This window comes from Mesoplodon densirostris, chromosome 2 (genome assembly GCF_025265405.1).
Source record: "Mesoplodon densirostris isolate mMesDen1 chromosome 2, mMesDen1 primary haplotype, whole genome shotgun sequence".
NCBI lineage: Eukaryota > Metazoa > Chordata > Mammalia > Artiodactyla > Ziphiidae > Mesoplodon > Mesoplodon densirostris.
The window spans coordinates 114,534,808-114,562,390 of record NC_082662.1 but is presented as its reverse complement, the minus strand read 5'-3'; the positions used below and the strand labels follow the sequence as shown (position 1 = coordinate 114,562,390).

Genomic DNA, 27,583 nt, shown 5'->3' with positions numbered 1-27,583 from the left:
AGACACTGATGGATTTGAGGGACAGGTAGGCTGGGCTTCAAAAGAAATATGCAAGGATTAATATTAGGAGAGTGAATTTCACCTGTTTCTTGGGTCACAAAGAAAGCCAACTTCCTTGTGGATAAATTCTTCACCCAGTTGGGTCAATATGTTACATAGGTCTTTGTCGTTTGATGCAGTCATTAAGAATTGAGTTTTACATTTCCTGTCACCAAGAAATATTTTTAAGGAAAGTTCATGGCTAATTTTTAACCATTACCTCTTCTCCCTACACAAATGTGCACAAAAAGCCCTGTAAATATGTATAGGTAGTACAGGATTATTGGATACACTGTAGTCCATTTTCCCAGGCTGCCATTATTGTCAAGTTCCAACACTTAATTTACAATAAACAAGTGTTATTCAACCAAGTACGCCTGGATTCAAATCAAAGAGGAAAAAAAAAAGCAAGAAAAAATATCAGGCTTTATTATAATTGACTCTAAGACGAACATTCTAACATGGGAGTAGCCTCTCCTGTAACTTACAAATATTGATTGCTTTCTACTCATCATGTGATTTCAATTTGTGAGCATGAGTTACACTGTGGATATGAATTTCATGACTACCTGTATGGACAACTGCATGTACAGTAGCAATCAATGTAAATACATTAAAAAGTCATTTTGAAAGCCACACAATTACTCAGGAAAGGGGAAAAAAAAATCCTCCTCATCACTCTTGCTATTAACTTCCATTTCTCTTACAAATGCTTTGAAATGTGTGACTAAGAAAATTTTACCACCTAGGTAGTAACAACACTGACCAAAAGATCAAAAGTAAGTGATCTGGGATGGATCACTGGAGGGCACAGAATTAGTAGCCTTTTAGTAGCAAGCAGAGACACATACCCAGAGTTATCACAGTGGAGATGAGGAATCTTGTTAAGTACTCTTTCTTAAAACATAAAAATATTTAAGGGAAGTAGGTGACAAGTATTGGAGACCAAGGGAATAGTGCAGGAACAAATACAGGTTTCAACACAGGAGTGCCCTTGACTGTTTTCTGAAAACCAGCTACTTAAAAAAATAGCCAGAGAAATTTTACAGAAAAAAATAAGTAACAAGTATTTATTGAGTATCTACTATGTGTCCAATACTTTAGAAAATACAAAAGCAATATGACTTGGTTGCTGCCCTCAGGGAGCTTACAATCTAATTTGAGAAACAATTCAGAAACTATGAAGCTGGAAGGGGGGTGGGTAAGGCTTGCTACTTCTAACAGAGCAACTAATTCCCCTAGATGCTCTGTGGAAATGATCCCTGCATCCCCTTCCCCATCAACTTGAATCTAATTTAAAAAAGAGTACTTCCCAGTTAGGACACATTTGGCAACAAGGGGCTTTAAAAATCAAAATCCAAACAGTACATTTTAAGGCCTTTCATCATTAGTTTACATGCCAGCAACACTTCCCGACTTCCCATTCACAACGTAAATAATCACTGGGATAGTCTAATCTTTAAGGACAATGGTTGTAGGATCTCAAAGCAGTTTTAACAACCCATACACAGCCAAAACGTTTTACTTCTCCTGTATTTCAGGTTGTCACTGACCCTCATCACATCCCAGCAAGTCACATCAGACATCCATCCCCAAAAGCAGAATATGGGTGGTGGAAGTGGTTGGGGAGAAGACAAAAAGGATTTCTCCATCTAATAATCAGGGACAATCAAAGGCAAAAGGGCTAACAATAACAACAAAAAAAAGGCCTGTTACTGTGGTGTTTTTCTTTCCACAACATCCTACACCAGAGATGGCTACATTTCAAGAACGGTGGAAAAGGAGCGGCCTCCTGTTTGTGACATCAGTTTGCAAAGCAATTTAAGGACTGTCCACAAGGTGAAGGGTCGAAGAAATTTGGAATTCCTGTCCCATTATAAGAAGACTGAACACATACCCCACTGCTCTAATGACGTCCCTTAGGCGCAATATACCCTATGGGGGCCTTCAGGCCCAGCTTCCCAAATAACATCATTAATTGTTTGGGGTACCCAAAACTACAGTATGGAAGACAGGAAGCTAAAGACAGCAGCAAAAAAAATATATTCCAAGAGCTGGAGCGGTGAGCAAGAAGGAAAGGTAATAAGAGGAGCTGACAAAGAGGCTGGAAACGGAGAGGGGACGCAAGCCCACGCGTGGAGGATGGGAGGCTCACCCCGCTCAGCGCCACATCGGGAGCTCCCGGGGCCAATCGCCTCCTTACCTCCCACCCGGAACAAATTAATCCTCCGCACTCCAAACTGAGGGCCACATGGGGGAGTTTGGGGCAGCTCCACCCCATCTCCCTCCCTCCCCCCCCCGCCACCCCCAAACCAGGCCGGATCCGGATCAGAGGAGGCCCGCAGAGGGTTGGAAAAGGAGGAGGCCCTCTCATCTTCTCGACAGGCACCGGCCAGGGTAGAGAGAGGGCCCTACCTCAGGCGGGGCCCAGGCCTCGGTCGCTCGCGCTCTTTCTCGCTCTCCCCCCTCTCAGGCTCTAGCCGCATGGCCCCCCCCTCCGGCTGCCCCAAGCCCCGCCCCGGCCACGCTCCCAAATCGAGGCCCCGGCGCTGGCGCGGCCCACTAGGCCGCGAACCCAACCGTAAACAAAACCTCCAGCGGCCGACTCGGGGGGGGGCAGGGCTCGCAGGACTAGGAGGGGGGTGTACAGTGGGGAACACACGGTGCGGGGAGGCCTACCGACGGAGGGGGATACGGCGGGGGTAGGGGAGAAAGGAGGGAGGGTTAAAGGGGGATCGTGGATTTAAAGGGGCCGCGGACAATACCCGGCCCCGCCGCGCTGCCGCCGCCACCGCCGCCGCCGCCAACGCCGCTGCGCTCCCAACTTTACCTCAGTCTCCTCCACACTGACACCCCGGGCCGCGCCGCCCCTGTCACGTGATATAAGGTTCCCTCCTCCCCACCCCCCTCCCTCCTTTTCCCTCTTGCGCTCGCTCTCGCGCCTTCCCCCTCCCACTTGCCTTCCTGCGTCCCCCAGCACGTGACGCAAAAAAGGACGCGCACGCAAGCGTGCGCGTGCCGCCCCGCCACGAGACACCTCATTCCGGCTCCGCGCGTCCGCCCCGCCTCCTCCGCGGCGGCCCCGCCTCCACCACGTGACGCGCGGATAGCCTCCGTTTCCTCTTACTGGCGTAGTTCCGCGTCTTCGCACTCGTCGGTCCCGGTTGTCATTGCGTGCCTGAGTCACGTGCTGGGGGGAAGCGGGAAGGCGTCGTTCTTCTTTCCCAGCCTCCCCCCACCCCCGTCCGCCATGTTTTCAGGCCCGGTCAGCCTTGGTCTTTCCCCGTAAGGAAATGGCCGGGGCGCTTCAGGGAACCCAGGCGCCGTTGCCTCGGCGCAGCCCGGGCTGACGAGGCAGGGCAGCGGGGTAAACCGGAGCGGTTCTGCGCGGGGTGGGGAGGCCATGGCGTCCGGCAGTAACTGGCTGTCCGGCGTGAATGTCGTGCTGGTGATGGCCTACGGGAGCCTGGTGAGGAGATTCCCCCACCCCATTTCCTGTTGTCGCCTCTGACCCAGTAGAGACCCTCCTCTTGAGCAGTTCCCGGCCCTCATTCTCCACCCACTCACCTGCGCTTTTTCTGGGCTTTGACTCCTATCCCAGGAGTACCTGGGAGCATAAGTCACCGACCGCCCCGCCCCTAGCCGAGAACCCTCCCCCTAAACCCTAGGATAAAGACCCCCAAGCCTCTACGCTACAGGCTTATCTATGTCCACGCCATCGCTGACGGCCTTGCTTTGTCCCAACTTACACCCCGAAGCATTCGTGAGAGGCCGAATTGAGGGATTTGAAATGAAGGCATGTCTTTTTTTGGTCTAACTTTTTAATTCAAGGTTATTTACTTCTCGTATCTTTTGGACAGGTGTTTGTACTGCTGTTTATTTTTGTGAAGAGGCAAATCATGCGCTTTGCAATGAAATCTCGAAGGGGACCTCATGTCCCTGTGGGACACAATGCCCCCAAGGTAGGTCCTTAAGGCATGAGATAGGCCTGGTTCTCCAGATCCATTAGGGCCCAGAATGAGATTTCCTTTGCCTTTAGAAATGACTTAATTCCCGTATTTCCTTGTCCAGTTACCCATGTGTATATTAGTGTATTGTATATTAGTATATTGAGCAATAATGGTCATCTTGGGTCTTGGCTTACCTGCTCACTGCCGTGGCACAGCAAGTAGCTTATCCAGGGACTTCAGTTTCTGCATCTGCAGAATGAAGGAGGACTTGGATGAAAATTCCCAACTCTTTATGGTATGATGTTTCGCAGTTCAATTTAAGCTACCCAGTGTTTTCTGTTTTGGGTTTTTCTTTTTTTGATTTAGGATGGGGTTAGAGTGGTTAGAATTAGCCCCAGATCAGTGAGAAGGGTTGCCATTGCAAAACTTTAGATTTATAAGGGCCCCATAAATCATCTAGTCCTATCATTCATGTTACCAACTAAAATCTAAGAAAAGGAAGCAGCTTAGTGGAGGACATACAGGAAGTGAATAACCAAGCAGTCTCTGTACTTTCTCCTTAGGTAATTGGCTTTCCTTACCTTGGCTTTAAATATCTACTGTTGAAATTTTATTTCTATCCCATTCCTCCTTCCTGAGTTCCATCCTTGTGTATCCAATTGCCTACCTAACATTTCCAATTAGATGTCTGATAGACATCTCAAACCTAACATGTCCTAATGCTCCACAGAACTCTTAATACCCCCAACTGCCACCCCCATCCTGCTTCTGCCTTACACTTCTGGGTAAAGGTTGCCTGCTGTCCTTACCAGCCTCCTTTTGTATGGCTCTACCCCCTGATCACTGGGATCCAGCTACACTGGTTGAATTTCTTATCTTTATGTGTGCTGTCACTGTGGCCTAGAATGATCTACCTCTGGTTTTCACTTGGCTAGCTCATTTGATCTTTAGAACTTACCTCAAATACTATTTCCTACAAAGAGGAATGCTTATGACCCATTATAAAGTAGGTCTTCTTTGTTTTCAGATAGCATTTTACTACAAATATTCTTTTATGTTTATTTGTTTAATGCCTCTCTCTTCCCTAAGCTGTAAGAATGTATACACCATGCCAGTTATGTTCACTGCCGTAGAGCCAGGGCCTACACATAGTAATAATTCATTGTTGAGTGAAAAGCAGGTTAGTGGGAGGGGTAGAGCTAGGACACAATTCTGTCAACTCCTAGAGCAATGACCTTTCATTAACTAGTACTGTAACCCTCCTCTCATTGTTCTTTGCTGATATATTTCATGGAAAGCCTCAAAGAAGATGTTGTGGCCTGAAACCTCAACAGTGCTTCCACATTCTCCCAGTTCTCCAAATGCCAGCTGCCTCCCATAAGAAGGATATAGGGTTAGTTTCCAGTATGTCATGAGCCAATCAAACCTTTGACTATTTAGGACCCCCCAACCTCAGACTAGATGAGATCAAGATTCCTTTTGCTCTAAAAAGTTCTGGCTAAATTCTCATCCATTGCTGGTGGAAGTACAGACTAGTAAAAGTGCTTTGGGAAATTTTGGGGTATTGTCTAGTAAGATTGCAAATGTACCTAATCCATAGCCCAGCAATTCCACTCCTACCATAGAGAAATTAATTTTTGTTCATGTGTACCAGAAAACATGTACAAGAATACAGCATTGTTTCTAATAATTTTTTTTAAAGCTGTTACTCTAAATGTCCATTTGAGAATGGATATATAATAACGTAATAGTATTCTGGAATACTATAAGGAATGAAAATAAACCGAAGACAAGTATATGAACACAAGTGAATCTCCAAAATACTTTTTTTTTTTTTTTTGCGGTAGGCGGGCCTCTCTCTGTTGTGGCCTCTCCCGTTGCGGAGCACAGGCTCCGGACGTGCAGGCTCAGCGGCCATGGCTCACGGGCCCAGCCGCTCCGCAGCATGTGGGATCCTCCCGGACCGGGGCACGAACCCATGTCCCCTGCATCAGCAGGCGGACTCTGAACCACTGCGCCACCAGGGAAGCCCTCCAAAATACTTTTGAATGGAAAAAGTAAATCACAAACATGAATGAATCTCAAAAACATGCCAGGTGAAAAAATGCCAGAAAGCCATTCACAAAAGAATACGTACTGTATGATTCCATTCCATTTGTATGGAACTCTAGAACAGGAGGAACTATATTGATAGAAAGCACGTCAGTGTTCCCTGGGGCATGAAGCGGGAGGTTGCCTGCAAAGGGGGATGAAGAACATATTGGGGTGATGAAAGTGTTCTGTATCTTTTTTTTTTTTTTGGCTGCACTGAGTCTTCGTTGCGGTGCGCAGGCTTCTCATTGCAGTGGCTTCTCTTGTTGCAGAGCACGGGCTCTAGGCACGTGGGCTTCAGTAGCTGTGGCATGTGGACTCAGTAGTTGTGGTTCGCGGGCTGTAAAGCACAGGCTCAGTAGTTGTGGTGCACGGGCTTAGTTGCTCCGCGGCATGTGGGATCTTCCCAGACCAGGGCTCGAACCCATGTTCCCTGCATTGGCAGGTGGATTCTTAACCACTGCACCACCAGGGAAGTCCAGTGTTCTGTATCTTGATTGGGATAGTGGTTGAATGGATGTATTCATTTGTCAAAATTCGTCAAACTACACACTTAAAATGGATATATTTTATTGCATGTAAATTAAACCTCAGTAAAGTTTATTTAAAACTTTAAAAGATAGGGGGCCTCCCTGGTGGCGCAGTGGTTAAGAGTCCGCCTGCCGATGCAGGGGATACGGGTTCGTGCCCCGGTCTGGGAGGATCCCATATGCCGCGGAGCGGCTGGGCCCGTGAGCCATGGCCGCTGGGCCTGCGCATCCGGAGCCTGTGCTCCGCAACGGGAGAGGCCACAACAGTGAGAGGCCCGCATACCGCAAAAAGAAAAAAAAAAAAAAAAAAAAAAAAAAAAACTTTAAAAGATAGGTTGCAGAGCAAGTCAAAAAGTATTTTTCCAAAAAAAAAATATATATATATATATATATTTTTTTTTTTCCATTTGTATAAAGTTCAAAACCAGGCAAAGCTAAACATCTTCCTCAGGGTGACGTGATAAAACAGCAAAGAAAAATAAAACTTGAGAAGTTAAGGTTGGAGGTTGCATTCAGTCGGGTGGACACAGAAGGCTTCCAAGTCATGGGTCATATTCCAGTTCATAAATTGGATAGTGCATACAGGTGTGCATCTTAATGAATTTTGTAATTAAGGTATATATATATATATATATATATATATATATATGTCAAATGTATTCTACGAATGACATATTTCACAGTAGAAGTTCCTAAATGTCACAAGAAAATACTTGCTGGGACTCTGGCAACCCTCTTAAGACAGATGAATATGAAACTGTTAACAGTGTTTGCTTCTGGGTAAGTGGGGGTGACCCCTTTCGTATCTTTTTGAATTACCTACTTAAAAAATTAAATGTGCTCTAGAAGAAATCCTCTAGAAATCCTGTGGTCCACCAGGTAGGGATAGTTCCCAAACTTCTAAACCACATACAGATCTTCTTACAGGTTTTTAGAGTAGATTATGGCCTCCAGTTGATGTCCATTTTTTCCCAGCTCAGGAAATTCTTTATGACACCTAACCAAGATTCTTCTAAATCCTGTCAAGGGAACTTCCCTGGTAGTCCAGTGGTTGAGACTGTGCTTCCACTGCAGGGGGTGCGGGTTTGATCTCTGGTGGGGGAACTAAGATCCCGCATGCCATTCAGCACCCCCTAAAATTTCAGTTGAAAATCAGAAATAATAGTGAAGGAATTCTGGCAGGTTAAAAGATCTAGCTTAGAGATGGGCAGTTTGGAGAGGTTCTTAGTGAACCCAACCCCATTCTTTATTAAATTCTTGAGTCTTATCTGGCAATTTCATTAGCCAAATGAGCATTTTCTCTGCTTCTGTTGTCTTAGTTGTTCACCTGCTCTGCCCCATTTCCAGACTGATGGGAAGCAAAGTACAGGCTAAGTGACTGCGTATTCTTTTCTCCACATGAACAGGACTTAAAAGAGGAGATTGATATCCGACTATCCAGGGTTCAGGATATCAAATATGAACCTCAGCTCCTTGCAGATGATGACGCAAGACTGCTACAGCTGGAAACCCAGGGAAATCAAAGTATGCAGCATGCTCTTGGAGGATACTTCAGTGAGGGGTCTCACAAACTCAGAATTCCTTTCCTCTCAGAGTTATAAACATAGCCGCTGGCAGTCTCAGCTGCTGTGGGTCCTTGTTACTGGGTATATGTCAGATGTGGGAGGCACTTTAAGCTTGCTGGAGTTTGGAGAATCTTTTGAGGGTTATGCCTGAGACCAGTCTCTTTCTTAACAGATTGCTACAACTATCTATACAGGATGAAAGCTCTGGATGCCATCCGTGCCTCTGGTAAGGGCTGCTCAACAGCCGTTCCGGATCCTGAAAGCTCACCTGGGGAAGAGAGGGAGGAACCCTCTTTATGTGTTAGAATTTGTCCTTTCTGCACATCTGCGGCTGGTAGGAATTTCCTACTTTTGAGAGTACTGGGTTACTATTTTACCTAAGGAAATGATGTATGTAAGTTATTTTTCTCCAAAGAGTCTGGATTTGTTTTTTTCTTTCTAGACCTTTAGTTTCATGAACTAGATGGTGGTAATTTGCTTGTTTTCCCACAAAAGACAGGCAGCATCTGCTTTTTCACCAAGCCTACTTAGATGGTTCTTGAATTTTTTTCTATATGACCATTGTCAGAAATGCTCTATCTCTACCAAAACATAGTTTATATCTTAAACTATGGGTAAATAGGAAGGTAAATAGGAAAATGACACTACTGTGTGTCATTGGTATAGTTTAACAGTTGTATTGCTACCACCATATGACCACTCAGACACAGCTCTATATCTCTGGTCTTCTGAATTCTCTTAGAATTTCCCCAACTCACTCATTGGACCTGTTTTTAAGTTTGGGAAATTAATTAGAAAGACTAAACAAATGGGAAAGGGGGTATCATTGTTCTATTATCTCCATAGAGATCCCATTTCATGCTGAAGGCCGGCATCCCCGTTCCTTAATGGGCAAGAATTTCCGCTCCTATCTGCTAGATCTTCGAAACACTAGTACTCCTTTCAAGGGTGTGCGCAAGGCCCTCATTGATACCCTGCTGGATGGCTATGAGACAGCCCGCTATGGGACAGGGGTAAGCCAGATGGCCACTTTTTCCTTCAGGGAACTAAAGGGGTGCCCCAGACTGAGAGATCCTCATTCTTCCTTCCTCTTTCTTCAGGTCTTTGGCCAGAGTGAGTACCTGCGCTATCAGGAGGCCCTGAGTGAACTGGCCACAGTGTGAGTTTGGAGGGGAACATGTCAAAGGGAGCTGGTTAGAGAATACAGGTAGTGCTGGACTGTTCCCACAGTGAGATGACCTTCAAAAGCACTGTGAACAAAATCTATGATAACATAAGAGTTGTCAGGTCCTAGACTGTTAGAGCTGCTTCTTGCTCACATTGGAAAGCAGATGCTGCTCTACAAGCTAATAAGAGAAGTTTCTCCTATTATTGTGCATCTCTTTTTCTCTTGTTTTTGTTTTTTGTCCAACTCAGTAAAATGTCAGAATTGGTATAACCTATTACACCAATAAAGGGAATAAAATAAAGTTTTTCAGCACACAAAGATGCCTTCTCTTCAGGGCCCCAGTGTCATCCTTTTGTGCCTTGGTTCAATAAAAGAATTAAATGCCAACCATTTTTATTACCAGTTAAAGTATTAGTAACCCTATCTGAAACAAAAGGTATCACTAAAGAATCAGCTGCTGAGGGCTTGTGTTATAGAAGAGACATCATGATTCTTCTCTGGGAACTTTTTTTTTCCATTTATGTTATGACCACATCATAAAATTCCTCTTTTTTTTATGTTATGTATTTTATTTATTATCTTTTTTGGCTGTGTTGGGTCTTCATTGCGGTGCACGGGCTTCTCATTGCAGTGTCTTCTCTTGTTGCGGAGCATGGGCCCTAGAGCATGTGGGCTTCAGTTTATGGCTCGCAGGCTCTGGAGTGCAAGTTCAGTAGTTTTGGCACACTGGCTTAGTTGCTCCACTACATGAGGGATCTTCTCAGACCAGGGATCGAACTCGTGTCCTCTGCATTGGCAGGCAGATTCTCAATCACTGCACCACCAGGGAAGTCCCTCGCTGGGAACATTTTAAATACATACTAACAAACCTTCATTATGTTGTTTATGCATACGTGTAACTGAAAGAGTAAAGAGGGAAAGCCAGTCTAGAATAAAAAGTTAGTTACCAGCCATGAAAAGAATACATCTGTTTTCTGCTGTGTTGATTATGGCTCTTTCTCAAAAGGTAAGGGGTATGTCTGTCCTGTCTTCTCTCTGTTCTTAAAAATAAGCTACCTTGTTCTAAAGACAAAAGGTCCTAGTAAAAACTACTTAGAAAACTAATGAAAATGAACATGTGGAAAGGATGGAAAGGAGCATTTGGTCTAGAAGTCAGGCAGGAGGCCTGTTCAAAATTCAGTTTCTTTGAAAGACAAATAGTGTATGATTCCACTTATGTGAGGTATCTGGAGTAATCATATCCATAGAGACAGAAAGTAGAGTGGTGGTTGCCAAGGGCTGGAGGAAAGGGGGAATAGGGAGTTGTTTAATAGGCAGAGAGTTTGTTTTACAAGATGAAAAGAATTCTGGAGGTTGGTTGTACAACAGTGTGAATGTACTTAGCACTGCTGAACTGTAAACATTTAAAAATGGTTAGGATGGTAAATTTTATGTGTATTTTACCACAATTTAAAAAAAAATTTAGTCTCTTTGATCTCTAGTTTCTAGAAAGTTTCAGTGAGTATATTGAAGAGTAAAGGCTCTGAAATCTGACAAACTTAGGTTTGAATCCCAGCTCTCTGTCACTGACTAGCTTTGTGACCTCAGGCAACTTACTGGATGGACCCTCAGTTTCCTAACCTGCAAAAGGGGATGATACCACCCTATAGGAATAGTGGGATGTTAGTAAATTACATGTTCGTAAAGCACCAGGTTTAATGTCGTAATAAGTGCTCAGTAGTTAACTTCAGTATTATTTTTTGTTATTCAGTTGTTTCAAGGGACTGGGAGTATATTAATGGCATGCACACATTAGGTGGATCAGCAGAATTAAAAGTTTTCTTTAAGCACAGTGAAATGAAGAAGAGGTTGAGTCAGAGGCAGGGACTCAGTGGGAAAATTGGTTTCTCCGCTATTTCTAGGCTACCAGATGAGATTTTAGTAACTAGTTCATAAGGTAGGACAGAGACCATTTGTGGCTACAGCTGCATTTATAGGATGGATAAGCCTTGAATTGTTTTCTTCCATTAGTCCTCATTCTGTCCATGACCTGCCCTCTTTGTATTCTTCAGGGTCAAAGCCCGAAGTGGGAGCTCTCAGCGACAACATCAGTCAGCAGCCAAAGACCTAACCCAGTCTCCTGAAGTCTCCCCAACAACCATCCAGGTGACATACCTCCCCTCCAGTCAGAAGAGTAAACGTGCCAAGCACTTCCTCGAATTGAAGAGCTTTAAGGACAACTATAACACACTGGAGAGTACTCTGTGATGGAGCTGAAGAACTCTCATTGTTGATGGAGCCAGACAGACTGCAGTGTGCTTGCCGGGCAGCCCTCAGGTCAATCTGGCTCAGCAGCCCGGACTGGATCAGCTGAAGCTCTGGTTGTGTTCAGAGCTCTTAGAGTTCATGCATAGTGGATCATTCTCCCACCCTCTCTTACGGCCAGTTTCAGAACATCAGTTAAGACTTTTTTTTCCCTTGGTAGCACTTTTCTCTGGAGTTGAATTCAGATGTTTTTCTTAATATTTCTGTTAAAGCTTCCTTAAACATCCTCACTTGGTTTTAATCATGGTTCATCTGTCCTTTTCCAGACTAAATAATCCCAAGGGTGAGAGTTGGGATGACGGGGCTTGGTGTCTTGTCTTCTGTATCTATCCCTTCGAACACAGTTGAATGGGAACCATTTGGGTTTGAGACATCTAAGAGTTCATTGGTGGGAAAGGTATACAGGAACTGGTGGGGAGATTGGGTGAGGCCATGAGTGGTATGTGGAACAACTTAACCCTGGTGCTCCACTTAAACCAGGATGTGTTGAAACATTAACACAACTTCCCTGGCGTGCAAGGATCTGCCTTTACTTTCATTCCATACTGTCATGAATAAAGTGAAAAAGGAATGTTTTGACACCTGACATTATCCCATCCCTCCTCATGTGTGGGGTAGTGTGAAGGAATGGTCAGACCAATATATTGGTCTGACTTTATATAAACTATTTAATAAAATGAACAATTAAAGAATAAAGCGTATGATTCATTCCTTTATAGTTGTCTTTTAATAAAACAGGCACGTGATATGCTCTCTGGACCTAGAACCATACAGATACTCCTTGGGACCACAAAAGACGAAATCCTGAAATGTGACTGTGGTCCTTGCTCATAGAATTGCCTGTGTCACTAATAGAAGGCTGGAGAACCAGGATTCCCTTCAGGTCTCCAGGGTAACAGGCCAGGTGACCAATCAACTCCTAGGCCTAGGCTCATTGTTGGAGGTGTAAATGTTGCTATGACTACTGAAACCTTGGTGACTGAAAACAAAGTAGAGCCTGTTCAGTCTCCTAAGACTACATCAAGCAAGTTTGTAGACATGTCTGTGGAAAAGATGGTAAAAGTAGAAGTATGCAGAGTTGGAAAAGGGGCTGGGTTGGATGTGTTTCCCTGGATGAGGTTTCCAGATCAATTTACCAGAAATGGATAGATGTAACAGAAGGGAAGTAGCAGGAGTGGGAGATGATGTCTGGCACATAGTAGGTGTTCAGATATTTGTTGCATACTAACGGCTGCATGTTACCTTTGATCCATTCTGAAAGGAGTAGGACTTTCTCCCCACCTCCCCTAGGAAATTGGCTACTCCCTGTCTCTAAAGGGAAAGGTCTATGTGTCTCCCACTATGATAGGGTACTGAGTGAGGTACTGGAGATCAAGGCAGATCAACAGAACTCCCCTTTCTTGCAGTTTTCAAAGGGCCCTGGGACTTAAGAAGATGGTGGACAGGTAATCTCTGCTTCTATCCCTTCCCTTAACCTTCAGATTGACCTTTTCACCCTCCTGTCCTGAAGCCACTTCTGAGATCTGCTCCATCTTGTTAGGGGCTCCTCAAGAATGCAAACAGGTATGGGAGGGGCAAGGAGCAGCCCTTGTTCTCACAAGCAGAGATCAGCCTCCTAGTGCCCACTCGGTTAGGCTACGTAGGCAATGGTTTTTATTGTCCCTTGCTTCCCATTCTCTGAAGGAAAATTGGAGCAAGTTTTTGTTGTTTTCTTTTTTTACTTTTTTTTTTTTTTTTTTTTTTTTTTTTTTCTTTTTTTACTTTTTAAGGAAAATTCAAGTATTTGTTGCCCAGCATTGCACTAACCATGTGGTAGATATGCAGTAGGTATTTATTGAATGAATGAATGAGAAAACTCAAAAGATTAGGCTGTATATCTCCATCACCTGGGGAGCTTTTTTAAAAAAAAACACAGGTTTTAACCCAGAAGATTCTAAAATGGTCTGGATTAGATAGGATAAGCCTGTTTTTTAAGGTTTCATAGGTTATATCCAGAGGTAGCAAGGATGTGAGGTAACAAGAATGTATATAGTTTTAGTGGGAATCAAGATCGATGCAGCCTTTTTTCTTTTAATTTTGTTTGTTTATTTTTGGCTGCATTGGGTCTTCGTTGCTGCGCGCAGCCTTTCTCTAGTTGCGGTGAGCGGGGCTACTCTTCATTGCAATGCGTGGGCTTCTCATTGTGGTGGCTTCTCTTGTTGCGGTGCACGGGCTCTAGGCGCACAGGCTTCAGTAGCTGTGGCATACAGGCTCAGTACTTGTGGCTCGCGGGCTCTAGAGCACAGGCCCAGTAGTTGTGGTGCACCAACTTAGTTGCTCCACGGCATGTGGGATCTTCCTGGACCAGGGCTACGAACCCGTGTCCCCTGCATTGGCAGGCAGATTCTTAACCACTGTGCCACCAGGGAAGTCCCTGATGCAGCCTTTTTTATGAAGCCTTTTTTATGAAATCTATCAAAATTTAAAATTCACATATCCTTTGAACTGGCAACTCTACTTCTAGGAATTTAATTTACACACATATACCTGCAAAAGCACTAGAATGTACATACACGAGTATTCATGACAGCATTGTTTATAAAAATAAAAAAGCTAGAAACAACGTGTAGCTGGTTAAATTATGATACAAAAATACTAGACAGCCTTTAAACAGAACAAAGCAAATTTCTATGTGCTGATATGAAAAGTCCAAATTGTTAAGTAATACTGCTTGTGTAAACATATGATTTCATGTTAAAAAAATTAAAAGATAACACTTGCTGATAAAGAGAAGTTTTCTGTAAGATACACAAGAAACTGATAAGTTTGTTGAGAAGGACTGGGGCAGAAGAATGAAGCTTTCACTTTTCGTTTAATATATATTTCTGTATCAATTTAATTTTCAGCCATCTGCAAAAAATACTTGATTTTTAAAAAAAATGTCAACAGGATTATCTGAACAGAGGATGTGTGTGTGTGTGTGTGTGTGTGAGAGAGAGAGAGTGAGAGAGAGAGACATACATATATTCCTCTTATATATTAGAAAACCTTAATTCAGACCTAGCCAGGACTGAGTATCACTGGTATGATGGAATGAATTAATCCTTAGATTGGATTTGATACCCAGGTCTGCCGTTAAGTGACCTTGGGCAACTCACCTGAGCTTTAAAGTTTCCTTGTCTGTATAATGCAAAAATTAATATCTATGACACATGGTTATTATGATGATTGAGTGACATAATATACTAGGTTCTAAGTCAGTTCTAGTTATCCTTTCAAGGAGTTTGCAGTCTTCTCACGATGGCACAGAAGTTCTGGTGAAGAAGCAGCCTCACTGATGGCGTTTTTGTCTCCACTCCTGACTTTAACCCATTCAACCCCTACCTTTCTGCCTGGGACAGGTGGCGAAATTCACACACTCAGTGTCTGTGGCAGATGACGTTAAGCCAGAGGAGAAACCCATATGCCATCCTAAGGATGCAGGACACTATGGTGCAGGAGTTGGCACTGGCCAACAAGCAATTACTGATGGTGAGTTCTAGCAAGGGTGACCTGAAGTTTCATCCCCTACTGCCCTGTGCCTTTGCCCACTGGGATTCCCAAGCTCTTAGTCTCTGCTGTTATACCAGAACAGCAACTCTTTAACCGTAAAACCAAAGCTCCTTTTCATTGATTCTTTGCATCCAGCTGCAGAGTCCCAAACTGCAGTCTAGTCTTTGCTCCTCTCACCTTGGTAAGACTGCTACTTAGTGCCTAACACCTGCCTCTTGGAACCTCTCTCTCTCCCTGGAGTCCCCAAATGCTGTCACGTCACCATGTTTGTATCCAAGGTGCCTAGAAAAGTTTCTGGTTCATGGTATGTTCTCAGCAAATAGTTGCTGAACATTGGAGCCTCACCCATGGGGAAAAAAAATGGGTAGGCTTCCCCTCCAATGGTTCAGCCTCTATGCTACTGCCTAGCTTATGTCACAGCTAAGTCCAGATCCAAGAGAACACAGGTGATGGGAAAGCAACCAGGGAGAAAGAATGAGAAAGGTGGATAAACAGAGGGCAAACATGACACTCTATTCTCCCCTCCCCACCAGGTCCGTCAAGCTGCCCTGCACCAGCTGTTTGAAAAGGAGCATCGGCAGTACCAACAGGAACTAAATCAGATGGGCAAAGCTTTTTATGTGGAGAGACTCTAATGGCATTTGAAACATTGTCCTTCCATTCTCACCGTACCTGCTAACCTAGATTTCTTGAGCCCCACCACCTTCAGCTTCCTTCCCAAAACTCACCTGGATCTAGTTATGTGCCCAGGACTCAAGACAGTGCTCCAACTCTCGCCTCTCGTGCCCCTGTCAACCCCCTGGTGCTATAGGGGAAACAATCTATGAAACAATGGTAAAAACAAGAGTGACGCCTTGTGGTCAGAATGACATATGCAGTGTTGATGTAAGTGGGGGGAGGGGAGGTGGATAGAGGCACAACGTGAGAAGCGAGTCCTGATTTGGTTTAACAAATAAAGCTAGTTCTTAAAGGTTCAAACCTGGACTACTGGCTCATTCTTTCAGCCCTAAATCTTGATCTGTTTCAAAAGTGCTTATTTAGGGCTTCCCTGGTGGCGCAGTGGTTGAGAGTCCGCCTGCCGATGCAGGGGACACAGGTTTGTGCCCCGGTCCGGGAAGATCCCACATGCGTGGAGCGGCTGAGCCTGCGCGTCCAGAGCCTGTGCTCCGCAGCGGGAGAGGCCACGGCGGTGACAGGCCCGCGTACCGCAAAAAAAAAAAAAAAGTGCTTATTCACAGCTGCCATAATCTTAATAGAGCTTTCTGGATTTTGCTCACCACCTCTCTGATCTCACTTCCACTGATTTTTTCTGTATACCTGGACAAATAGCTCTGAATATGGCTATTAATCCACAGGCACTATGGTGCTTGATGTCAGTAGGCCTGGATTTTAGGTTCTGACTTGGCAGTTATTGTGAGACCTTGGACAAGTCTCTTTCCTCTGGATTTCTGCCTGAATTCCCACCTCGGCAAAATAACAGAGTTCCAAACTTAAATGCCTTCAGGAGTCCGGCAGTTATAAGGGAATAAGGGATGGTGGGATTTATGGGGGACTGGAAAGAGCATGTGAAATCTAAATGCGTTCAAAATTCTTAAAAGTACTGAGTAATCATTTGCATCTATAGGCCATAGAGAACCTTACTTATAAAGATCCGCTTTACATACAAATGACATCTCAAGCCAGAGAGACTCCCACTCTGCAGCCAGTAACATGTACAAGAACATGCCATCACTCTCTGATGTAATTGCCATCATACATACTTTTCCCTGTTCCCTCACCTTGCCATCTGCATGCTCATTGGTTACTCATCCTTTCCACACTGATGGTTTCCTGCCCTCAGCTCCATGTGGCTCTGTCTGCACTGCAAAACTCGAACCCTTTCTTTCCCCCCTCCCCCAAGTCTGCCGCTGTCCTTCAATATGCATTTTTCATCTTAGCTCAGAGCTTCTCCTTCCTCCTTTCCCTACACACCCCACTGATGAGGAGCACAGAGAAGCAGCAAGGTATGAAGAGAAGAGCACATGCTATGGAGTCAGGTGTGCGTTCAAAGTCTGACTTCACCTCTTAATTGTGTCACCATGTGTAAGTTACTTCTCTGAGCCTCAACTTTCTCTTCTGAAAGTGGGGATACTACCCATCTCAGAGGAACATTATGAGGATTAAATAAGATTATGTAGAGAGCAAGCCCAGCACTTGGCACGCAGTACGTATCCTCCCTCTTCCCTCTTAGGAGATTTCCCTGTGACCAAGCCCTTCACATGTCCCCTACTGGCCCCCTGGCCAGCCCCTTTATGCAGCTCAAATGTCATTCTCCATCCCAGGCCTGTCTTTCTGTCCTATATATCCATTCATCCTCCAGTCCCCATCAGCCCTGCTTCCCAAGCTGTCTTATCTTTAGTCAATAACTACTCAAGTGTTGTGACAGCAAACAAGACACGGAGCTCACAGGCCGGAGAGGCAGGCGTTGACCAAGTCATGACAGGTATGATGAGAGTTTTATAGGAGAAAAACCACACACATGTCCTGGATTTGACCCACAAACCTGGCTGAGTCTCCCATTCCTTCTGCCTGTTCCCCCGCCCTCTATTCCCTGCGGGTCCACCTCGCCTTCACTCCTTTTATCTTCCCTTGTATCTATCTCCCATCTGCCCCCCGCCTCTTATATATGGCAGCATAGCCTGGCGTTGGGAGAACAGGCTTCCACATGTCAGAGCTGGGTTTGAATTCTGGCTGTCACTTACTGCCTGTGTGGCCTTGAGCACATAACTTTAACTTTCTGGGTAACAGGGTTTTTTTTATATGTAAAATGGAGATAACACCTACCTCACTGGATTACTGTGGAGATTAAATAAAGCACTTAGCAGAGAAGTGGCATATAATATCCAATAAATGCTAAGTCATAATGATGTTTTCCTGCCCTGTGATAGTCTTTCTCTTTTTATTTCCTCTCCATTACCTGGTTGCGCCCCCACCTCCCACCACACTCTCTCATCAACCCCTTTTATTCCTCTTTCCTCTGTTCATTTGGGCCCACAGAATGCCCCGCCCCCTCTGCCTTGATCCCTGACCTTGGCCTCTCTCCCCAGGGCTTGTCAGTGCCAGGCTGGCTCCAGTATTGGCAGTCCGGCCCCCTCCGGAGCCCATCTCCTCTGATCCTCTCTGCCTACTCTGTCCGCTCTCATCACATCAACTGAGTAGTTCACCCCATCATACCCATCCAGCCCCTTTTCCCTCTGTTGGCTGCTGCCTTACCCAACTCCTCAGGCTCAGAAGGACTCAGTCTTGCTTGAAATGGCTACACAGAAGTTACTTCCAGGAGAGCTAGAAAGCTTTCATCAAAGGCAATCTGAGATTTTGGCCTGGATATGCCATCCTGTCAGTCTCTTCCTAAGAGAGCTACTCTTCCCCTACATCAATGTTTCCTGTCTCTGCCTCTGTTTCCCCAGTGCCCCAAACACTAAAGTCCTTTCAATTCCTGCTGGTCCCTTTCCCAGCCTCTCTCCCTCCAGCCTGTGGTTCTCCAGGACAATCAAGGTTCCCACAGAAGGGAACCAGAACTTGGGGGAGGGGGTGTTAAGGATAAAAAGGAAGGTCAAGAAAGTAAAAATTACACACAGACTGAAACCCATAAGACAACACCACAGGTGCTTACCTTGGAGCTTGTATGCCCATTTGTTAGTCTTCCCCTGGAAGGCAAGAGCCACACAATAGGAATTGACTGTGGCTTGGGACAAGCTATCGATCTAGACCAAGGGCACTGTCGAGTTGGCATATGTGTTTGTGTGTGTGTGTGTTGAGGGGGTGTGGAGGTGTCCGGCCTAATGGGAACAAGGACACATGGAACAGGCCTGGGGGCTGAAGCAGAGCATCCTCCTCCCACCCCACACTTCCACCCAAGCCCCCCACCCCACCAGTGTAGCTATAACTCGGGCTCCTTTCTGCCACAGTAGAGAGAAGAATCTGCCTGCCACATGACATTCAACAGACCTGATTCTCTTCAGAAGAAAAATCTCCCAGAAAAGCAGGCACCAGGCTGGATCCCTGTGAGGGAAGACCATGGGAGAAGCCAGCCCAGGAGCTTGCGTTGTAAAAAGCCCCAGAAGAGGAGGAGAGTCCCAAGGACTGCAGGCTGTTTCCTGGCAGAGGGCGTTTTCTCCCTCCCTTTGATCTCCTAAAGTCTTACTTCTAATTCCGCCAGGCAGGAGAGACCATACTTCTTCGCTGGAGCCTGCTAGTGAGACAGGTCAGTCTTCTCTTCTGGACACCCAAGGGTGGCTTTAAGGAGGATGCCTGGAGGACATGGGGAGAAGGTGAGAAGGGACAAGATGGTGGGAAGAAGCAGCCAAGCCTTCTGGAAGTTTCTCATGGCTACTAATCTGTCGTACTTAAGAGCAGGAGGGTTCCAGGAAGGTGTCCTCTGAAAGGCCTTCAGCAGCCTTGTGTGGGTGTTGGAAAGGGAAAGCAGGATGTGCAGGTCCCCACCCCCACTCTGGCGAAGCCTTGGGGCAACAGGAGGGGAGTTGGGAACAGGTGGCGAGGTTGATGAGGAGCTGCTGACGCTGCTGATCCTCTGGGCACTTGGGCCGTGACATGATGGGGAGAAGCTCCGTGTCGGAGCTTTGGGGAAGGACAGGTGCCCAGATGTGGAGCCCTGCCAGATATTCTTCTTGGTTTGGGCCAGTGTGATCCAGCGAAGGCCAGGCACTAGTAGGAGAGGAGCCGAGGCCGGGATGGCACGAAGAGAAGATGAATAAGAGCCGGCTGCCTTGGGAGGCAAAGAGCAAGGGTCAGTGCCCTTTCCCAAGGGCACTGATGGATGGCTCTCCATCTAGCCATGCTTGGCGCCTGTTGTCTCTGCTCTGTCCTTTCTTTGCAGTGGCGAGGAAGACAGAGGACCACCAAAGCTCTCCTGTCTGCTTCTGTGTGATATGTTTGATATTGGGTTGTTTAATTAGGAACCAACTAAATGTCAAACATATTCTTACAGCAGTAGGCGATTGAGCATCACACTCTTTCCTACCTCAACCTCTGGGGCTCTGGGGCTCCTGTCTTTTTTACTGAACCTGTTCTCTCCAGGACCCCTTTGGAAGACCAGTCACTGCAACCTATGTGGATTTCAGTCTTGAATTGGAGGGCTAGTGTGGGAGCAGGAGAGAGCTGAAGTCTGAGTATCAAATCTTCCTATACCTTTCCCTTATACTAGAAGGGATATGGCTCTGATCTTTTCCTGTCCTTGTATTTTTCTCCTCCTTATTCAATCCCCCCACCTTATTATCCACTGCTTCCTGTCCCTGGGACTCTCTCATTCCGCTCCCTAAGTGCAACAGTAGGGGTCTTCGGTTTTTCTGCTTTCCTTCAAGAGTCAGCTGATGGTCTATCTGCGTATCTACCCCTCTATTGACTGGAAGCTCTCCTGAGTGGACTCCAGTTTTGCCCTCTACGCTGGTGGGTGTTTCACTCACCCCATTGTTGGGGCCTAGTATTCATACTACCCATCTATCCTTGACATAATGACTAATTAGAGCCATTTATATTCTTCCCTGTTAGCTCTGGTCACCTTGAAAAATGCCCACCTCTCCCTGGCATATTGTCAGATTGTATGGTGCCGGTGTCTGGGATTAAATGCCACCTGTCAGTAGCAAGCCTCCAAGTGGAATGAACATGGCCTGGAACTAAGCCAGGGGAAATAGAGTGGGTAACGATGATGATTATGATGATGAGTGGGGGGATTTAAGAAGGGAGCAGAGGATGAGGAGAAGAGTAGAGAGCAACACAGACCTTGGTCTGTGTGGCTATAAAAGTTCTCTTTAAAGATCACTATGGGGAAATGGAGGACATTATCCTATCTGGATTACTCTGACCATCCCCCGCTTTTCTCCCCTGGCCCCACCCGCTTGAAGCTCTGGGATGGCCTTCTAGATCCCAACCCTACCCTCTTACTCCATCCCTGTGGCTCTTAAGGGGGAGGAATGATGTCTCCCTGCCAATTAGAGACTCTCAAAATAGCACAGTAATTTGATCTGGGGATCTGGGGGAATTGTCAAAGATCATGAGAGGCCTCCCCTCTTCACTGTAGCTCAAGCTCCCTGAATACCAGGAATCAAAAGGTAAAACTCAACCAGTGGAATTTGATTAGCATGCAACACGTCTGGGTGAGAGTAAGGGGGAAGCTGAAGGGCAACTAGGAGGCTCTGGGTGAAAACTACCATTCTAGAATAGCCAAAGTACCCTTCTCTATTTCAATGTCCTCCCCCTCCCCCTCCCTTCTCTTTTAAAATACCCCTAGAGCTGCCCAGAGTGAGTGGAAACTTTCAGGGTCAGGGAGGACCTTTCCCCTCCCTCCCACTTTCCATTGTCTAAAATCAGCCTCAGCTGTTCCCTAATTTTTCTTTGCTGGTGATGTCAGTCCATCAAAGTGTCTCACCCTGTATTCCCCTGAGAACAACGATGGGGCGGAGGGAGCTGGAAAGACCATATTAAGAACAAGAGGTGGAGCCATGGGCAGAAATAAAGGCTCAAGTCTGGGGAACTAGTCACTCAGCCAGCAGCCCCTTCTTTCTTACCCTAGTCTCCAGTCTTCCAGTGTTCACAGGTGAGCTCCCCAACAGCCACTGTTCACGATGGAGGCCATCAAGAAAAAGATGCAGATGCTGAAGTTGGACAAGGAGAATGCTCTGGATCGGGCAGAGCAAGCTGAAGCCGAGCAGAAGCAGGCGGAAGAAAGAAGTAAACAGGTAGGCCTTGGCCTTGGTCTCTCTCACCTGCTGGTGAACAAGACTCGTGAGATGGAGAGAGTTTTCATGGGAAAGGCAGTGACCACTGGTACCAGCTCATCCTTTGGGTGGGAGGGACTCCTCTTCTTCCCCAGCCTCACTGGATAGGCAGAGGACATCTAGGGTATTTACCTCAGACTGCCTGTGTGACCTTGGGAAAATCGGTGGCCCCTTCTGAGCCACAGTATGTCTGCCAGATTTAAGTGGGAGTGGATCATGTTTTGGAAAAAACCCTGATTTCTAGAGGAAAAAGTGGGAGCTTGGCATGTAGCATCTCTTTTCCCTTAAATGGAGTCATGGACATCTACATCCTAAGTAAGATATTTACCATCCCAGTGTCTTAATGAAAACCCAGAATGGCTTGGTCATCTTAGGGTCAGAGATTACAAGGTCACAGGCAAGGGGCATAGCATAATTCCTGGAGCAGTTGGCTGAAACTGACTAGGGAGAAAGTGTGTCCCTCTGAGGATGATAACATAGAGGCTGAGCTCAGAGGTCTGTCAGGGCTCAAGAGCCTAGAGTCTGAGACTGCACTGTTGTGTACATATGTCTTGTGTGTAATTCCTGGGGCTTCTATAGCTGGAAGATGAGCTGGTAGCCATGCAGAAGAGGCTGAAAGGGACAGAGGATGAGCTGGACAAGTATTCTGAAGCTTTGAAGGATGCCCAGGAGAAGCTGGAGCTGGCAGAGAAGAAAGCAGCTGATGTGAGTATACAGAAATGGGGGGACGGGTTTAACCTACACACATAGATGTTCATGTTAATAACTAAACACTTCATGTGGAGTCAGAGAACATAGGCATAGATACCCACATACATTTTTGCCACATGGTGGCATACCCTTGTAATGGCATATACTTTCTTTCTTAAAGACATGTAGAAGTCTCACCTTCTTACCCCCAATCCAGGAATTTAATTATCTTTCCCAGGACCTGGACCAAGGGAGGGGACTCCAAGTCCAGACTGCTATCACTTTTCCCACCTCCTCCCCCATGCCACATTCTTAGCTTTTGTGTCCAAGGATTGGCACGTAGATATGTGTATTAATAGGGAAACTCTCATCTCTCAACTGCCCAGCAAAGCCAGCTCAGATTTCATAATGGGACAAAGGAGGTCACACTGACCCTGGCCCTATATGGGTTTATTTATCTTGGCCAATGTGGGCATTTACCCTTATGTCACAGAGATGCCATAGAAAACACTGCTTATAGGGCAGCAGAGAGAATCTTAGAATGATATACTATAATAGAAATAAGGACTCAGTGGGTAAAGTTGTCACCACCAGACCTTATTCTGTGACCTTGGCTAAATTACTCAGCTTCTCTAGGGCTGAATTTTCCCATTTGAAAATGAAACAAATTCTCTTTTCCACTTCATGTTACCTCATAATCACCCACTTTCCTTCATCTTCAGTCCTGAAGTTAACCACAAAGATAAATGAGAGACTACACAGAAAAGATTCTTGGAAGAAAAGTAACATAGAAATCTTAACAGCAACAAAAGAATGTCCCAGTATTGATGGAAATACAGTCAATTCTCAGCACTGGGTTAATAGGAAAATAGGAACATGTGTTTTTTAAAATTCCATTTGGTTTCGGAAAACAGCTAGAGACAGAGTAGGCCGTTCAGAAATGTTTTCGGATCCTCACATTCGAACGCTTTGCTATTAGGTTTCTGATCTCCTCTTTGGCTTTCTGCCACTTTCAGGGGCCTGGGGAAGTGGTGAGGGTTGTTGAATATATCATGCCAGAGGTCAGAGACACAAAGCATATCATATACATTATACATGTTCATAGTTTCCAAAAGTTTAGGCCACTGCAAACTATTAATTAATTCTCCCTTCTTGCAAAACTGTGAACAACACAGGTTAATCCCAGGACTTTGGGTAAATGCTTGATGGCCTACTGGAGTTGCCTAACCTAGGTTGTAGGTATAGATGGATAGATTTCTCTGGTTCTAATAAACGGGCATGGGAGTAAGTTTTCACAAACTGACACAATGTCAGGTTGATAACAATTTTGTGAGATGTTGAGTAACAACTCTCTGAGAAAGTCCTTAGGCTGAAACAGCTAGTATGTGGGCTTGAGGAGGTGTTTCCAGGAACAATGAAAAGAGCCAACAAGTTTAACCTGAGATCTTGGGGGCGAAAGAATGACATAGAGGCTCTAAACAATATGCCCATATCATTGGGAAGATAAAGGAATTTGCTGGGGATGAATTCTATCTGTCCTTACACATACACGCAGACACATACACACATGTCAGCCCCCACCTAGACAGGGTCTACTCAGTACGTTAATTTGAAAGAAACTTCTCATATTTATGTAGGAATCCACCAAAACCATTTAAATACGTAAAGTATGAGTAAACTCATTCAACTTCTCTCCCCCTTGTTAGCTTCCCCAACAGTCATTAAGTACCCTCAGAGATACTTAGGAGAACAAGAAATAGGAGGGGAAGGTTGTAGGCAAGAGGCAAACATCTGTTAGTCCCAGGTTAAGACAGAAACAGGAAGAAAGGGTTTTTAAAAATTTTTTTTAAATTTTTGGCTGTGTTGGGTCTTTGTTGCTGTGCGGGGGCTTTTCTCTAGTTGCAGAGAGCGGGGGCTACTCTTCGTTGCAGTGCACGGGCCTCTCATCGAGTGGCTTCTCTTGTTGCAGAGCACGGGCTCTAGGCGCAGGCTTCAGTAGTTGTGGCAGGCAGGCTCTAGAGCCCAGGCTCAGTAGTTGTGGCGCACGGGCTTAGTTGCTCCGTGGCATGTGGAATCTTCCCAGACCACGGCTCGAACCTGTGTCCCCTGCATTGGCAGGCGGACTCTTAACCGCTGCGCCACCAGGGAAGCCCCAGGAAGAAAGGTTTCTTTTCTGAAAGCTGGGGTCAGCAAACTACCACCTGTGGAGTAAATCCTGCCGCAGCCTGGTTTTGTACAAAGTTTTATTGGAACATTGCCGTGCCCATTCATTTACATATCGCCTACAGGCTTTCTCCCTACAAAGGAGTGGTAGCCACACCCTATGGCCCACAAAATCAGAAATATTTACTGTCTGGCCTTTACAGAAAAAGTTTGCTGATTCCTGCCTCAAGGGGTCAAAGCGGGAAAGTGAGGTGTTTATAGGAATTGGGAAAAGTGCTGAATAAGGAGGAGGCAACAGGTTAAAAGTAGAAAGCAAGGGTCAGAGTCAGCAGCAACATAATATATGCATCTTTGAGGGGAGGGTGCTCTGTCTGTCTAATACGAAGGGAGTTCACAACTCAGCTTTTGCCCTTGATATTAATAAACAAGTAAATAGAGCATATTACTTTGATGTAGATATAAGGGGAAGAGAAGGAGGAGGGAGTCAATAACTGCATGTTTACGCAGGGAGTTCTGGTTATCTGAGAAGCCTTTTTGGAAAGTGTAGGATTTGCCAGGACTCCTTGAACAAAGAAAGGGTGAGTGTGTGGCAAGATCAGACTAAACTTATTTCCTCCCTGAATTCATCCAAGGTCCTATTTGTTTGTTTTTTAATTGTGGAAAAAATATACGTAACATAAAATTTGCCATTTTAACTATTTTTAAGTGTACAAGTCAGTGGCAGTAAGAACATTCACACTGCTGTGCAACCATGTTTAGGGTTCCTTTAATCTGAGATGAAATGAGAAGCTGTTGAAGGTAAAATAAGGGGAAAGAAGAGTGCAATAGTTTGGACATGAGAGTCATAACACCCTTTTTTAAGGACAGGAGGTGAAAGGGATGGGGAGAAGAGGGACGGGACAGACATATACACCTGTTGATATACTGTTGTATTGTTGGTTACCAGGAAGACAGTAGCACTGGGCCCCTTGCTGCCCATCCATCATGCTTTTAAAGGTCATTAGGAGTCAATCCACCTGTTTCCCGGGATCAAGAGAAGATTATCTGTTCAAATCTACCAGCCTCAGGAATGCAGTGGTGCTCTCAACACTCCTTTGGTTTGTTTAAGATGAGGTCTTCTGATTCTTCATAGGGCAAAGGGCGGGGATGCGCAGTGTGTGTGTGTGTGTGTGTGTGTGAGTGTGTGTGAGTGTGCGTGTGCGCGCAATAGTGCCCCCTGCTTATCAGCACCCAGGTGACAAAGTCTCATTTTTGTTTCCATAGTCTCTCTCATCAGATTTCTCCAAAGAGAGTTGTAAAAATTCTTAGGCCATCATAGCAGTTTACTGAGGCTTCAAACCCTACTTTTTCTTTCCAATTCCTGGGGTGGGGTGGGGTAATCAGAGTGTACAGGTAACTCTATCAAGCAAATTATTTATTGTTTGCGTTGTTTGTTTCCTCTGAATAGTTTCAATGCTCAGTATTTCTAAATGGAGATAGTTGAAGACACACCCTCTGGTGGGGGTGTCTTCAGAACCAGGCATTGAGTGCAGCACCTGACTTACCTATCACTCTTTTGGGGATTAGGATTCTTAATTTAAAATCCTCTTCTACACCCTCATTCTCCAGAGGAAAAGAGAGCTGCATCACAGGAGAGACTTATTACTATTACTTACTGAGAAGGTGGCAGGAACACAAAGAAATAAGAGAGAACAGTAAAATCTCCAAGGCGCTTTACTACTGTGCTCCTAAAAATCCTGCATGGCAATGTCTGTAGGGGCAGTTTCATAAATAGCTCCTTGGGGTACCTGGAAGCAGAGCGGTGTGAAATTGGTGAGTTATAACGGAGAATGGAGGCTGGGTTCCACAGTACTATAGTTTTTCAGGTGCTCATATCATGCTGTTGCACAAAGGATCTGGTAACAGTAGTCTGTAATAGAGGATTCCTTCTGACAAAATGGAGGCATAAGATATCTTCCTCACCTACAAAAGGAATTGTAAGCGATGATTAATTACCAAGTCCTGAATCATTCAAGGTTTGGAGAGGCTGGCAAATCACTGGTGCATATTGACTCTCAAAAGTAACAGGGGAGGGCTTCCCTGGTGGCGCAGTGATTGAGAGTCCGCCTGCCGATGCAGGGGACACGGGTTCGTGCCCCGATCCCCGAAGATCCCATATGCCGCGGAGCGGCTGGGCCCGCGAGCCATAGCCGCGGAGCCTGTGTGTCCGGAGCCTGTGCTCCGCAACGGGAGAGGCCACAGCAGTGAGAGGTCCGCGTACAGCAAAAAAAAAAAAAAAAAAAGTAACAGGGGAAAAGACCAGTACTCTAAATAGAACACTTATGTTCATAACTGATGCCAAATAGATTGAGAACTTTGTCAACCTGCCCATCTCTTCATCCCCCATTAATTCCTTTCATTGATTTTCAGGAGATGGGAGAGAACCTACCTGAGCAGACTTTAAAAGGAGGCTGGAGAGGTCATCGTCTTTTGAAGATGAGACCCAGAAAGTCTAGGCTTTTCTTAGTACCTGGGTTTGGAGCATTTGTGGGGTGCGTGGAAGTAGAGGCTTGTAGGGTGTTTATGTTGTGGAGAGGACACAGGGTGCCCTAGCGGGTAGGTGGTGGCGGATCAGCACTGAGGGAGTGAGGGGTCAAGGGCGGGTGTAAAGGCCGCACAGGCCAACCATTGGGCAGCCTGCCCAGCGACTGGAGAGGCTTAACCACGACGCGCCTTCCGGTTACCATGGTAGCCTTCCCTCTTCCCAACCCCGCCCCCCTTTGCTGGCTCGAGGGAAAAG

The 27,583-nt window shown here is 45.7% G+C and overlaps 4 protein-coding genes across 27 annotated transcripts in view; 3 read left to right on the top strand and 1 right to left on the bottom strand.

Annotated features, from left to right (window-relative positions):
* The window catches only part of UBAP2L (ubiquitin associated protein 2 like), a 42,258-nt gene extending 39,716 nt beyond the window's left edge, over nt 1-2,542 (bottom strand). For 12 of the 23 annotated variants that reach the window (XM_060090608.1, XM_060090614.1, XM_060090605.1 and 9 more), the window contains exon 1: nt 2,455-2,541. The gene's annotated coding sequence lies outside the window, so the exon portion shown is untranslated. Of the gene's footprint in view, nt 1-2,454 lie in introns of all 23 variants that reach the window. The other 11 variants (XM_060090602.1, XM_060090615.1, XM_060090598.1 and 8 more) reach the window with 3 other exon arrangements.
* A 661-nt stretch (nt 2,543-3,203) lies between these two features.
* Nucleotides 3,204-12,338, top strand: C2H1orf43 (chromosome 2 C1orf43 homolog). 2 transcript variants are annotated; one of them, XM_060090625.1, is made up of 7 exons: nt 3,204-3,508; nt 3,900-4,001; nt 8,017-8,134; nt 8,348-8,401; nt 9,022-9,188; nt 9,276-9,382; nt 11,395-11,474. In XM_060090625.1, exons 1-6 carry the CDS (start codon nt 3,443-3,445, stop codon nt 9,336-9,338), a joined length of 570 nt encoding a protein of 189 aa, XP_059946608.1. In that variant the 5' UTR covers nt 3,204-3,442; the 3' UTR covers nt 9,339-9,382; nt 11,395-11,474. The 2 variants fall into 2 exon arrangements, with proteins under 2 accessions (XP_059946608.1, XP_059946607.1); XM_060090624.1 differs by having other exon boundaries at nt 3,207-3,508; nt 9,276-9,334; nt 11,395-12,338.
* Nucleotides 12,339-12,882: 544 nt separating this feature from the next.
* CFAP141 (cilia and flagella associated protein 141) lies at nt 12,883-15,813 on the top strand. Its single transcript, XM_060087995.1, is given in 4 exon segments — nt 12,883-13,052; nt 13,054-13,092; nt 15,028-15,157; nt 15,712-15,813. Coding segments are annotated over 4 exon segments (441 nt in total).
* A 5,409-nt stretch (nt 15,814-21,222) lies between these two features.
* Nucleotides 21,223-26,719, top strand: LOC132484265 (tropomyosin alpha-3 chain-like). Its single transcript, XM_060090597.1, has 4 exons — nt 21,223-21,285; nt 21,747-21,912; nt 22,531-22,660; nt 26,670-26,719. The coding sequence occupies exons 2-4, from the start codon at nt 21,799-21,801 to the stop codon at nt 26,717-26,719; spliced, it is 294 nt and encodes a 97-aa protein (XP_059946580.1). The 5' UTR covers nt 21,223-21,285; nt 21,747-21,798.
* The last annotated feature ends 864 nt before the right edge of the window (nt 26,720-27,583 follow it).

Coding starts and splice junctions, on each gene's coding strand:
- C2H1orf43 (XM_060090624.1), top strand. CDS start 3,443: ATGGCGTCCGGCAGTAACTGGCTGTCCGGCGTGAATGTCGTGCTGGTG. Junction 8,402..9,021: donor GGATGCCATCCGTGCCTCTG/GTAAGGGCTGCT, acceptor TTATCTCCATAG/AGATCCCATTTCATGCTGAA. Junction 9,189..9,275: donor CAGCCCGCTATGGGACAGGG/GTAAGCCAGATG, acceptor CTCTTTCTTCAG/GTCTTTGGCCAGAGTGAGTA.
- LOC132484265 (XM_060090597.1), top strand. CDS start 21,799: ATGGAGGCCATCAAGAAAAAGATGCAGATGCTGAAGTTGGACAAGGAG. Junction 21,913..22,530: donor CGGAAGAAAGAAGTAAACAG/GTAGGCCTTGGC, acceptor GGGCTTCTATAG/CTGGAAGATGAGCTGGTAGC. Junction 22,661..26,669: donor GAAGAAAGCAGCTGATGTGA/GTATACAGAAAT, acceptor ATAGTTTTTCAG/GTGCTCATATCATGCTGTTG.